The sequence below is a fragment of the Neolamprologus brichardi genome, chromosome 22 (assembly GCF_056152115.1).
Source record: "Neolamprologus brichardi isolate AB-2024 chromosome 22, ASM5615211v1, whole genome shotgun sequence".
Classification (NCBI taxonomy): Eukaryota; Metazoa; Chordata; class Actinopteri; order Cichliformes; family Cichlidae; genus Neolamprologus; species Neolamprologus brichardi.
In genome coordinates, this window is record NC_142124.1 from 18931148 (window position 1) to 18945243 (window position 14096).

Consider the following 14096-nt stretch of genomic DNA (forward strand, 5'->3'; position numbering starts at 1 on the left):
CAAAGACGTAAGAAGATTATTTTGCCCAAAACCACATGCAAAAAAATAAAAATAAAAATTTAAGTGCAAAACTGATTTCAAAACAGAAGCCTGTAAATGGCTGTGTTAAACACATAATTATAGTAATTCCCCATAAGGCTTTGGGGCCAGAGTCTTCATCATGCAGACTCAGGCAGCAGGTTAGGAAGAGCACAGAGTCAATGACGTTACCCGGGGGGATGGGAGGGGCTTACCATGGCTTCATAATCTTTTGCAGTTTCTGATAGCGCCTGTAAAGAGAAACTTAGGTGTCACAGGTGGGAAACACACAACAAAACCTTAAAGTCTCAGCAGGGAGCAACAAATCACAATCTTTTAACAATAAACATCCCTCAAAGAGACCAGACTCTAAGGAGGTCCACTCTCATACACGGAAGAAGGATTCCTTACTGTGCAAATGTAAAACAAGTGTCAATGTAAACAACTTTAATACACCGACTCAAAATAAACACTTTGGATCGCTAAGGGGCTCAAAGCATGCCAAGCAGAAACGGCTGACAAAGCGGCTTGCTGAAGACCTAATGTGCCACAGTGAGCATAACGAAACGGGAGTTTTGCACATTTCAAAAAGCAGAGACCAACTCGTAAATATGTGACAGGTGCAGTGGGAGAAATGCCTTACGCTAAACAAGCAAAAGGAAGCAACATCTGCAGAGAGTTGACTTTCCCTGAATAGATTCGAGATGACAGGTGCACTCATGAAGTTCAGCGATACTACCCATGTGTGCGAAAATCAGCTAATATGAGGTTGTCTCCATGTGCACCTCTGTATTGCTTCAGAGATCTGGCAGCCTGCTTCCGACCACATGCATCTGGGCTCTGGGTTTCAGCATGGATCTCAAACTTCAGCTTCTGTGACTGATTCAACCTTTATGTCGTGGATCATCACTGCTAGGAAGATCCAGGTCTCAGACTAGACTAGCTGAATAGCTCAAAGACATTTGATAAGCATGCACTGAGACAGGAGGGCAAACATGGGTATGGAGTGAATTTACCATGAATTCATCTCCCAGGGTCAGACTGTTAATTTGGAGAAATCTGATAGAACAGGATTGGTCAGAACGGGACTTCCTGGAAGCGATCTACAAACAGCAGCAGCCCTGGAAACGAGGGCCAGGTCCAGAAAGAGACAACCTTCATGGGATTTAAACAAGGGACATTTTTTTTTGCTCTTAATGGGTGGAGTTGCAGAACTTCTTAATTTCACCTGATAAAACAAACTAAAAACTGTTTTAACAGTGGGGTTTGATTTCAGTATCAGTGTTCCTTTTACTCTGTAAATCCAGTTTTCAAAGGGATGACACTGCTAATAAGGTACAATTCAATGGAATAATGTTTAGAACAGGTTTTGTGAATTTAACAGGCAAAATTGTGCTGGGAGCTAACAAGACAAAAACAGAAAAAACATGAATGACAATATCAAGGTGGCAGCGTATGTTAAACCTGGTCAAAGAAGACCGAAGTTGATAGTAAGGCTGGCGGTGTTAATCAGTTTGAAGTTGCACTGTACATTCTGAACGTGTGTCAAACCACAGTATGAGTTGCTCCATGTTTTTGTCAGTAGAGGGCAATGTCTGCCTTAAACTCGTGGAGCTCAGCTGGACAGCTGATCTACACATGAATATTGTGCAGCATCTTTGGCAGAAGCATCAGATCACAGAACTGCTCTGCCCTCATGAGTCTCGAGCACAGAGCCTCTTGAATAATTACAGTTCACCAAGTTGGCTGGCAGGCACACTAATGAGTGTGTGTGTGAGAGAGAGAGAGTGTGTGTGTTAGCCTCTGATACCTATCTGCATGCCTGTTTCATAAGCTCCTTCTGTTGAGATGGAAATGCAGCAGAGCCACTCACCCTGCTCTCTTTTGCTTACACGCGCTGCTCAAACTCTCCAGCCCTGAATAGGATTTGATGGGAATTTAGATGAAAAACATATTTAATGAAAGGTCCAGGAGCAACAGGAGGAACCTCGGTGCTGCTGTGACAGCTCCTCGCATTAAGATCAAATATTTGCTAATTTGAACATCATATTCAAAAAGGAGAAGAGGCCTCACTGATTTCCTGTCAAGCTGTACCCACAAACACTAGATCACTGAGTGGTTTCTGCTAAGAAAAAAGCCATTACTTGTCTAACCAGAATTTGAACCTTCATTTAAAAGCAATCATGAGCGTGACAAGACGACACCTGCACAAAAAAACTGCAGTTCTTACTTTGGGTTTTCACTGCGCTTCTGTCGGGACACGTTGAATGTCGTGTGTTTATAACCACGCATTAGGTGCAAAACAACTCTTCAATCTATCGTTTCTCTCCCTGGAAAAAAGAAGGGCTGGATAATGGGAATTGCACGAAGCAGAAAACGAGCACGTCTCGCACGGCTGGCCGCTCCTGCCCTCCCTGCCAGTTTGCACCGTCCATCTACTTCTGCGTGATTGCGTGCACGTTTTGCACTCATACTGTAATTCAACTCTTGGTTCTGGCGAGCTCTTTGCACTCCCCGCAGCACGCCACTGGCACAAACCCCATCTCCCTCGCCCACCCACTCCCCTCCCCTGGCATCACGGCTGAGAAGTTTCACCTCAGCGGAAAAAAAGTCCTCGCTTTAACCTTCAGTTGAGACGGTCTCCAGGGCACTACGCCTGCCCTCCACCCCCCACCTCAACACACACTGTGAGTTTTTGGATGTGCTGAACATGCAAAAGGCAGAGTATTTCCTCTCAGCTGTGTGCAATATCACTATCATGGTCACCAAAGATGAACAGGAGCTGCTGGGCACTGTGTGAACCTGTTCTTCTCTTTGCAGCACAGGGTAGCATTGTTGAACCCGAGGCAAAACTTATGCACAAGGTTAGGGTTATCATTCAGCGCAAATGTACGACTGATTATTTCATGCAGTGTATATAATGACATTTGCTATATGACCTAATAACATCCGCACAACCCTGCAGCACGCTGAAATAAAAGCGTTCCACATCAAAGGCATCTTCACAAAGATGGCGATGACACGAGACACCAGTAAAATAAATCCAGCTTAACAGAGTGAACTGAGGAATGTCAGTGAATGAGCAGGCCAGTCAGCTGCTGTATATGCTTTGAACTTAACCAGTCAGACTGCACAGTGCAACTCCAAAGACCCCCTTTTATTCTCACTGAAATCGGAGATCCACCTGAATACCATCCAAACCCGCAGCCCTTTTAAATAACGCCGGGATCCTGTTACAAATTTGTGGTTCGTTACATCAGGCCTGTGAAAAATAATGTCAGCGATATGTGAAATTAAATATGGTAGGATTTGAATTAGGTATCCCATCGAACTGGAGTCTGTGTTTGCTACTTTTGATGGATCACATTCTTGAGTCAAAGTCTAATATTGCCACATAAATCCAAAATCCAGAGTAAAACATTGGAAGGATGTACTCTTCCTCGCTCCCTATAACACACACGCACAAACAAAAAAGATGCTGCAGGGGAAAACGGTGCAAACAAGGCAAATCCAAACAGCAAAAGAAACAGTCTTCTTCTCACTTACTCAGTCCCACTTTCCACCATCTGAGTGAGCAGCGAGATACCATCGAGGTTGATGAACTCCTGGGCGAAGGTGATATCCCGGGACGCGTTAGCCAGGTCCTTAAGAGCCTCCAGCTTGGCGTCCATGCTTGATGACTGGATCCGTTCATGAAGCTGCACTGCCGTCTGGTACTGGAGGGCAAAAGGGAAAAGGAAACAGGATGTGTCACAGATTGTGAACGATTTCATACGTATTCACAGAATTTGCTTTTTCAAATGGCAAAACACTTACAGGAGAGGTGGTCAAACGAAGGATCGAGCCGTTCTTAATGTCGCTGCGATTCTGTGGAGGATTACAAGGACACAAGTAGAAGTTAGTGTGCACTTCAGGCCTTTATATCCCCCTCTTGGATACAGCAGCTTTGCAGATGAGCAAACCTTTTCTGTGATGTAGAAATTTGTTGCGTCAGCAATCTGCAGAGCAAAGTTTTCAGGGCTCCCCAGGGACCACCTAAAAGGCATTGGATAGAGACAAAATACACTGTGTAATTGGTTTAAAAGTGCATTAAAAACAGCAAATTAAAAAACAGCAAATAGGATTCAAGTATGGGGGTAGGGGACAGTTAAATTCAAATCCAAAAGACATGAACTAGTGCATACATTAAAAAAAAAAAAAGCAAAAAAAATAAGCAAATGAAGACTTACCCCTCGCATACTTCTTTAATGATGGCTGAGAGAGGCTTTTTCTGGGAATTAAAAAAAAAGGCAAAACTACATTTAGTTCAGTCTAGTACTGAGTTCCTAAAACAACAGGCAATTCAGAGAGGGCTGCAATTATTTTATATTGCGGGACTGGCACAATGAGAGGCTGTTCTACAGGAGCCTGTATTTATCCAACTGCTGATGTGGGATCATCGACCATGGCTGCTGCACCGCTTCATTCATTATTACTGATTCGGTGTTTCTACAGTGGTGCAGAGTACATCTTTTCAAGAACCACATTTACAGTTTCACAGCTAAAAAATTTAATGAAGATTCGATGAAATATACAGAAACCCCTCAGTGCCCCTGGAAGCCTAAAACAAGATACTATCTAAAGTGAAACAAGTTTCTTAATCTAGATCTGGGGACATCTAATAACAGCCTTAGTATACCAGCAGTGAAAGATTTAGCATTACGAGTCAACTCATGTTAAGGCCAACCTTCCCGCCCCGAGGGGCAAAGGCTACACTAAAACTTTGATGTTTTATGATGTTTTTATTACAACGTGCTGACGTCAGCCTGCTTTCACAACAACACGCTGATGTCTAACCTTTGACCTATGATCTTGAAGCATTACATACTAAAATGGAGTATTTTATTATCTTTAACCATATTATTGGATTAAAACTGGCTGTAAAACTTGAGATTTTATGGTGTCATTGAAAAAATAAAATGTGTGTTGTACAGCTCTCTCCATGCCCTTTCATATGATATATTACTCAGTATGGTTTCTTAAAAAATTTTCAGTGTTAACTTTGACCTTGGGTGCTAGCTATAAAGTAGCAGAGCCAAATGCTCAGCTAACCTATGTACTCTGGTCCTGCAGGGCCTGGTATATTGTTGTGAAGTTTGAGAACAGACAAACAAACTGAGCCAGTTACACAATGTTTACTCATTATGTAGTTGGGGCAGCACCTTTTTTAAATGACTTTGATCAACCAAAGATAATAAAAGTACAGAAAAACGATATCAGGTTCTGAATCAGGAAACTTCATTTTCTGCTGGGCCAATTCTAACCACTCTTTTCTTTAAATTCTTCCCCCCCAAACGCATGAAGATGGATTCGTTTGAGTATCTATATATCAAAATATAGGAGCATCGCAGCTCATATTGCATTATTGCTTTATTGCTGGGGTTTAGCCCAGACACTAAGAGAAGCTGCGGTGATGAAGACAGACAGACAAAAGATAATGATGGCAGGATGGTGGGCATATATGACAAGGAAAGAAAGGCAGAGTGGTGACAGAAAAAGAGGGTGGGCTGTTTGTGAACAAAAGGGAGAAGGGGAATAAACAAAAGCAGGAAAACGTATGTGAAAGGAAAAAGTGTACACATAAAAGGAGTTTGAGTCTTTTTTTTTTCCTGCTCTCAGTGTACTTATAAAAACAATGCAGCTAATAACGAGGACAACAAACAGAGATGGACACAGAAAGATGAAAAATTAGGAGCATGCGAGATGTGTATGAGGAGGGAAGCCGAGATAAAGAAATGCTAATCAGTGTTAACTTAATATCTGCTTGCTTGCCACTGCCATCATCCTCAGGCTCTGTGTGAGATACAGTATGCTGCCAGGCTACATACATAATCTCTATACAAACTCACGCAAGCACAAACACTCATAAAAGTACTTGACGCTACAACCACGTTTCTAAAAGTTTTCAGCTATTTAAACCCCATATTTACCTTAACCCCCCCTTCACAAAAACAACATTTTAAATGTTGCATCAAAGACATTTTCAATCATTTTTGGGAAAAATAAATGCTCTTAGAATTTAGTGCCAGTTACATGTTTCAACCAGAGGCATGTTTTCCACTGTGTTGCATCACTTCTTTTAAAAAACACTCAGAAGGCATTTGGGAGCTAAAAGGGACCGATGCTGTAGCTCTGAAAGTGAATATTTTCAGTGGTGACGCTGACAGCATTGCAGAGAGTCCCTCTTTCATTACAGATCATGCTGCAGTAACACAAGCAGAATGTGGTTTGGCATTTCAGGAATAAGCAAACCCTTCCTAGAAAATGTTGCTCCAAAACCTACATATGTGCAATGTTTGCATGTCATCCAAGCCGCTGCGCGCTAAGGAGCCATCGTGGATGCTGGCTTGTTATTTTTCCCACGACAGCAACTGAAGCTCAGAGGATGGAGCATTCATGATTAAAAAAGAAAAAACAAATCTGATTTTGATTACTTCCTTGCTTACAGAGATTTCTTCAGCCTCTCAGAATCATTCGGTTTTTGCAGATGATGCAACTTTAGGATTAAAAACTTCATTGTTAAATTGCTGAATTATTTGGCAGCTCTTGACAGAGTAGTAAAACCCTTCCCGTGTTAACTTCTCAGTGAATCATCCTCTCTGGTAAACTCTTTTTATACCCAGTCATGCTAATGTGAAATAAGAGAGAAACACAGAGATGCTTCCAGTGACCCTAGTTTATATGTTGCCTATTATGTACCTATAAATACAAGCAGTTCCCCAAGCTTTAAACTGACTCTGTTTTCCCATCTACCATTTCCCTGTCTAACCTCCCACTACATCTTCCTCTCCTTTACTATTACTTTCAACCCACACGAGCCACTTTGTTTAACTTACTGTAAGCCCAGTCAGGAGTACAGTTCAAGGGTAGCACCTACATAACCGGAATTCACTTTGTACAAAGGTGAAAAACAAAGCTGTGATCTATAAGATCCTATACCACCCACTAGATTTCAGCTCCTGTTACTCCACACAATAGTTTATCTAAGGAGTTATTCCACTTTAGCACATTTAGTGGTTATTCTTTTTTTTTCCCTCCTCCGAGATCATTTATATGCAATAAAGCATGACCCGCTAGAACCTGCTAGACATTTTTGCACATTCACTGAAGATATTTAGTCTTATTTCACTCAAGGAAACAGTTTAATATATCCCTCTGGGCTTTTCTTCTATTAACCACTGTGGGTGCACACAAGCACACACCGAAATATAAATAAATGCCTTTATTTTATGTTTTCTATCTTTTAACCACAGCAGTGACACTAATCTAAAACCAATTTTAGCACGTTACCTAAAATTAAGCGGGCTGTTAGTCTTAGAGTTTGTTTCTTGCTCCTTTCCACCTGCAAACATTCCTCTCATCCCTGTACTCCACCAGAAACCCCACCACCCAATCCTCCCCCAGTTTCTCTATTGCCTTTCTGATAAACAAAAAGCAATAAAACACTTAAAAACAACTGTCTAAACTTGTAGCGATTCCCCCGCATTCCTACATAAAGGTTGGACTTTTGTGCCTGAAGATGTTTGGAGAGATACAGAAATCACAGAGACACACACTGAAGCAGATGTAGCCTAAACACACACACGCGTGCACTGCAGAGGCGCATATACAAACAGACAGAAATAATAAAAATACACATATTTATCGGCATGCACATGGATACAGGCACATGCATGCGCACACACAGCAAATAAGCATGCACACGCATGAACAGTAACAACTATCCATGTTGCCACACAAACACACCCACGCACATTTTCACTTAAGCAGAATTTTACCTGCGTAAACAAAATTTACACATACAAGTTTTCAGGCATGTACACACACACACACACACCAAACACACACACACACACACACTTTCTCTGGGTATCAAAACAGCTCGAGCTGCAGAAGCCCACTCCCCGTCGCATGAGTCAGACAGCCATATGCTGCTGCAGGGCCTATTGTACAGAGGAGATGCAGAGGGAGGAGGAAGAGGTGGGGGTTGATGGTGGAGGACAAGAGAGGAAGAGGCACAGCGCGCGCAAGTTTCGCAGTCACAACAAAACACGGGGAGGAGGAGTGCGAGGGGGGAGCGAACAAGAGCGAAAGCAAAGAAGGACAAAGAGGAGGAAGGCAACACAGAGGTGGAACAAGAGGAAGATGACAGGGAGAGATAAAAGGAGGTGGAGGAGGAGGAGAGGTGGCTTAAAGAAGTAAAGACAGACCTAAGCAAAGCTAAAGGCAATCTACTCAGACTGGAACAGCGCTGCTGATAAGGGGGGGCATTTAATACGAAAACCACACCCCCTAAATCTCTACTTAAGTGTTTAAAGCACCAGAAGCACATGTACTTCACAGTTTAATACTTCATTCACTAGTTCATCCATTGAGAAGGGCAGTTGTGACTCCGGTTACCACGGTGACTCATAGCTTTTACAATCATTAGCCCATCTGTGAGTCACACAAACAACAAACAGGCCAATTTATAAAACTGTATGTGCAATCAAACAAAGTAACAGCAAAAATGTCCCCCCCCCCACACACACACGGGGTAGTCGCTGTTTGGGCTAATTATTTTATTAGCATGTAATCTAGCGCTGGATAGACCCCGACAATCTGCCGACATACGGCATGGCCATTATCTGTGGGCTCGTAATGGATGCGAGCTGCGTGCAGGCGAAAGCAGCTGCGACGCAATTCTACACAGAAGTGCAGTTTCAGTTTTAAAAAGCACACACCAGTGTTGTTAACTGTTGAGCATAAACATAGCAACTGCATTATGTAAATCAGTGGAATATATAGCTATGCACTGATGAGGTTTCATAGCGCTTTAGCATTGCAGCTATTTAATGTTACAGTTTTTAAAAAACAAACTATAAAACCCTCCTTACAGTCGTGGAGCTCCACCAACCACTCAAGTTGCAGTTTAGATCTGTGTTTGTCCAGATGCATGCAATATATTAAGTGAAGACTTGGAAGAAATTTAATAGTGAAAACACCGCAGATTGAAGAAAGAGGAAGACCACAGAGGAGATTCATGGATGTAGCAAAAAAGTTCATACAGAGGCTGGAAGAAGAGGACACTAGGGGTAGGGTGAGATAGCGGAAGAGAGTGATGGTGAAAAGAAGAAACCGAAAGAAGGCAAAGAGGGTCGCAAGATCTCCTCACACTCCCGAGTTACAGTGTAATAATCGCCACAAACAGAACATTATGATGCTGAACGTCTTGGGTAATGGCCCAAACTGCATGACATCACAATTATCCTTGACCACGACCATTACTTTAAGTGAACATTTGTGTCAGATGAAGCGAAACTCGCTCGAGGAGTTCCTCAGATATCACAGTCAAAAGAACAGGAGGTCACAGAGACCCCGACCTTTGACAGGCAAAGTTAATCCATTATTCCTTTGACACAACAGAGCTTTTGTCCAAACCTACTGAAATTTCCCTGAAGGTGTTCAAGAGATATCACATAATGCCTCTGACCACAGCTGTGACCATTATGTTTTACATTTGAAAAAACAGCATCACTAAGATTCATTGATATTGTAATGTGACAGATGCATAAAGCTTTAACGGAGTTTGTTTTCCATAGCAGACAATGTAAGAGTGAGAAGGTTGCTCACCTGTTTTGTACATGGTGTTGTGCTTTATACCAAATCTCCCCTCCAATCATATGAATATTTTTTGCTTTGACAGTGAGCTGAACAGCCCAGGTATTTACCCACAAACATCCATATTTTTTGTCACTTTTCTTAATGACAGAGTCAGCCTCTTTGCATTCAGTGAAATTTCTTTAAAGCTATGTCAAAGCTGTGATTAACTGTTAAACATCTTTAATTAAGGCCACATCCTTGAGGCTAATTAGTATAATTGATGGGAACAATGCAAAAGCTGCACCAAGCCCTGATCACATCCGCCCAGCCGCTTCAGAGAGAGACACCTACAAACATCCAAGCGATTTCATTATATACACAGCAACGGATTACTGCGCAATAATGTGTTCATACAAAACATGCACTGTGATTATGGTTTTTAAATCTGCACGGTAGTGTCACAGACCACAAACATTTTTTACTGGTTGTGCTGGATTTAAAGGACAGTAATGTCTGCTGGTGAGATGACGGTGTCTTTTGTTGCACTGAGGCACATACCTGGTCTATCTCCATGAGCTTGGGGAATGCCCCCGGCCACTCAATGGCCACCTTGACAATATCTGCCGGCGGCGGCATGGCTCCGAGGGTGGGGGTGAGAGCCTCACTGCCTCACACCTCTGTCAGTACTACTGAAGATGGCTCATCCAAACCTGTAGGGTAGAGTGAAGGGGAACAGAAAGAAGCAGAAAATGAGGCACATTAGTCACTGATGTTTGCTTGTGTTAGAGTTGTTGAAATTCAAAGACTATTTTAAGGCCAACAAGGACAGCGCTGAAAAATAAGACACGAGTGTAACACGAGCGCAAGCAAATGAAACTCATCTTCAGGAGAAGCTAGTGAACTGCTAAAACCAATAAGTTCACTTTCGTATAGCATTTAAATTTTTAGAGGAAGTTAGTCAACTGACCTACTTACATCAATTTACTATAATTTGTGCACCCACAAGAAAGTAAACACTCTGGCTCTTTTTATTTCGTACCAAGAAATCATCTCAGGTAAAGCTGGCCAACAACAGTGGGGGGTTTATCATCAGTACCAGTTTAAAAACCACAAATACACTGCATGCTGCTCATTAGCCCACAGCTAGGACAGGCTCTTCAGTTAAGAACTATGCTCTGCATGCTTATTCCTGCAAATACTGGCACTGAAAGTCATACGTGAATGCAGTTAAACTTCTGACTATCGCTTATGCAAACTAAGGCAGGCAGACTTTTATTTGTCCTCTGAGATCAATTTTTCCAGGGGTAGACTAATTTAAAGTTGGAGTGTGGTACATTTACATATAAATAACCATCCAATAAATTCGAGCCCTTGCCAAACAAGCTCATACAATGCTGATTAAGCCTATCAGAGCCACGTAAATCTCTCTGTATTTTGCAAAACTGGAGTTTTAAATGTGGTTACTACAGTTACTTTCTGTACAAGAATTCAGAAGGACGTTAGAGCATTTACTCCCACTGCCAAAAGGGAAGACAAAAAGTCCACACATCTGGATATATTCAAATTGTTCACTGGTGTTCGAGTCAAAATTCAACAGCTACTCTTGGTTCTATTCTCAATTCAGACATTTTTATCCAGCAGAAAAACCATAAACCACTCAGCAGCATCTTCCTGTGACTCAAGCAGTGGAACAGTTCAGTTTGAAAGTCCCTTTGGACATTTTCACATAATAGTTCCTGTAGCTTTGGAGAGAGGATGTAACTGCCACATTAAACCACATTAGCATGAACATAAGAGTCAAAAGCAAGCGGTTAAACACGTTAGTAGCGCAGAGCTTCTTCCACAGCCCTGTGCAGTAGCACTTGCTTTAAGGGGTATCCCTCCAATTTAGCATATAAAAGGTCAGTTTACTCATCATGGGGCACATGAAACAACCTTTAAAAGATCTGAGCAATGTCTTCTGTTATTCTGGGTGACCTCTGTCAAGTCTGAGTAAACTACTTAAGTGACATGACCCAGATATCTTAGCTTGGATTGATAAAAAGACTTGATTAGCTGCAGATTAAAAAAAAAGCTAAAACAACAAAAGGAAAGCAGAAAAACGATGAAGCACAGATTAAAGAAGATGGATGTTAGTACTTGACTTGGGGATGGGTCACAACATAACTGAATTTTACAATTATACCTTGAATCCGTATAAGCAACCATGTGAACTCTTGTTCATAAACAAAGCAAAGGCAAAAGACGTCAACACTCACTCCACTTTCATGCAATTACCCCTATGCTAACACGGAACCTGTAATCCTCCTTCCTGACCCCTGTCCCCGTGCACAGCCCTTCAGGGCACCAAAAACGGCATGATATCTCATAGGGCTGTTCAGTATAACGATATATATCGGATGACGATATAAAAACGTCTATCGTTTCATTTTACGCTATGGTTTGTTTCGTGGTGTCGCAAAGTACACTGTTTATGGCAATATTTTTTCATTGTTTTGATGGTCACTGTAGTGGCTATATTGATTTCTTAAAGTTCTCTCTTTCTCTTATATTTAATATAACCACACTACAGACGGACAAGCGCCTGTTTTTATGCATTGTTGTTAGCAACAACTACGGTAAAACCATCGGGTGTCCGCTTGTTCATTTTCCACATAAACCTTTCACAATAAAGCTCAAGATCCTGTTGAGACTTCAAAATAAACTGAATCCCGTGAAAGAGTATGCAGAGTATTTATGGATGAGAAGCAAAAAAGAGCCGCCAGGTGCTAAAAAATAAACCTTAGACTCAAATGTTAGAACAGGCTTTTCCGGCAGCACGCGTGAAATAAATACTCAAAGAAAACGGCGGCCGTTACAACTTATGTCTAAAAATGTATTGTTTCATGCATCTGTTAAAACACTGGTCTCCAGATACACGACGCCCAGCTGGAAACACTTCAGGCAAGTTGAGCTGCCCGATATTCACAGAATTTACAGAAAATGTAAAATTTTTGTGATTTATATCGTTATCGGACGATAGATGTCTTATATCGGGATATGAGATTTTGGTCATATCGCACAGCCCTAATATCTCACATAGGAGACGACAGCCAGATCGACCTGAAAGGCTGTGGATAAGCCAGTTTGTGCTTCCACAGCTTAAAGAAAAGCAAATCAGAGTTACCCGGAACCGTGCAGGGAGAACTGAGCAAAACCACTTCTGTGTCCTTGCAGGGGGTCTAATGAAACCCGCCGGTGGACGAGTCTCGAGTGGAAAATGTAGCATAGAAATCCCCCTAATCAACTGAGGAAGGCATCAATAATTTACCTTCTCAGCTTGTCTAAAAAACTCAGATAATCCTAGTTCCTGGTGAAGAAGTCTGATTACATATTTAATTTGAAAATGCATAATGTATAATGGCTGGCTCAGACTAATTCCTGGGAGAAAACGGCTGAGCGGAATATGGTGTTATTATAGTGTTAATACACATGGCAGAAGCACCTGTGGATGGATGACTGGAGACGTGTTTACAAACACTGACCACATGTAATCTATGCACGTGTGCATTTAAAGAGCGTGTGTTAATTTAAGGACACCGGCCTGGCGTTGTGTGTGATTCACCCCATAATAATCCGCATAGCCTTTATTCAAGGGCCCGTTGCCATGGCAGCTGCTGCATCAATAGCTTGAGATGTGGATGCATTTTCTTTCCAAACTGCATGCCCATACTCAAGTCACGTTTGTCACAACTTCACAAAAATGAGTCACTCCAGCCCTCTGCGTTGAACGAGCTTGCCTGCTGAAGATTAGAACGGTTTCTTAATGCATGTTAAATACTTTCTGATACACTTTGCCTTCAGTGATGTTCAGTAAATTAGTGTTTTGCTCCGCTTTCCAGCTCTGTAACCTTACGCAGAAAAGATAATGCCACAAAAGATGAGGAAAAACAAAATGGAAAGACAACACTGAAAGAGATCTATGTAAACATCTGGATAAACTGAATTCTTGAATCCTGCTTTTCTATTTGTTCACAAAAATGTGCCTTTTAAGAAAAGAAGAAGAAAAAATAAATTTCAGGCTCATCCTGTTTTTTCCATGTTAAAAATACATGTCCCAAATACAGGAGCCTTACTGTACTAACACATGTATGATTCATTTAGTTGCATTACACAAAGAAACTCGCATTAGTCATCTATGTACAGATAATCATCCCTCTCAAAACTGACCCAAAGTCACAGAGAGACAGAAAATGAAAGCTAGAAATCTGCTGTTCTTGAGACTGCCGTCAACATTTTTAGCCCTGATATTCCAGTGACTTTAATGTTTGTCCACTGTTTAATTTGTCAGTTTCCTCAGGTTAAAATATCACAGCAACTTTTAAGTGAAATATCTCAACAGCTGTTGGATGAAGAGCCATAACATTAGCTAAAGCTTGTACATTCACATGCTCTTCAGATGCTCCCATTTCCAAAGT

At 41.7% G+C, this 14096-nt stretch overlaps 1 protein-coding gene across 5 annotated transcripts in view; it reads right to left on the reverse strand.

The window, feature by feature from the left end:
* The window catches only part of elmo1 (engulfment and cell motility 1 (ced-12 homolog, C. elegans)), a 100396-nt gene that overhangs the window by 51858 nt on the left and 34442 nt on the right, over positions 1-14096 (reverse strand). For 3 of the 5 annotated variants that reach the window (XM_087834574.1, XM_087834577.1, XM_087834575.1), the window contains exons 2-7: positions 10198-10349; positions 4248-4288; positions 3981-4053; positions 3835-3885; positions 3565-3734; positions 234-269 (exon numbers count right to left, since the gene is read on the reverse strand). In XM_087834574.1, the coding sequence (XP_087690700.1) occupies positions 234-269; positions 3565-3734; positions 3835-3885; positions 3981-4053; positions 4248-4288; positions 10198-10275 (449 nt within the window). In that variant the 5' untranslated portion in view covers positions 10276-10349. The remainder of the gene's footprint in view (positions 1-233; positions 270-3564; positions 3735-3834; positions 3886-3980; positions 4054-4247; positions 4289-10197; positions 10350-14096) is intronic. The other 2 variants (XM_087834576.1, XM_087834578.1) reach the window with 1 other exon arrangement.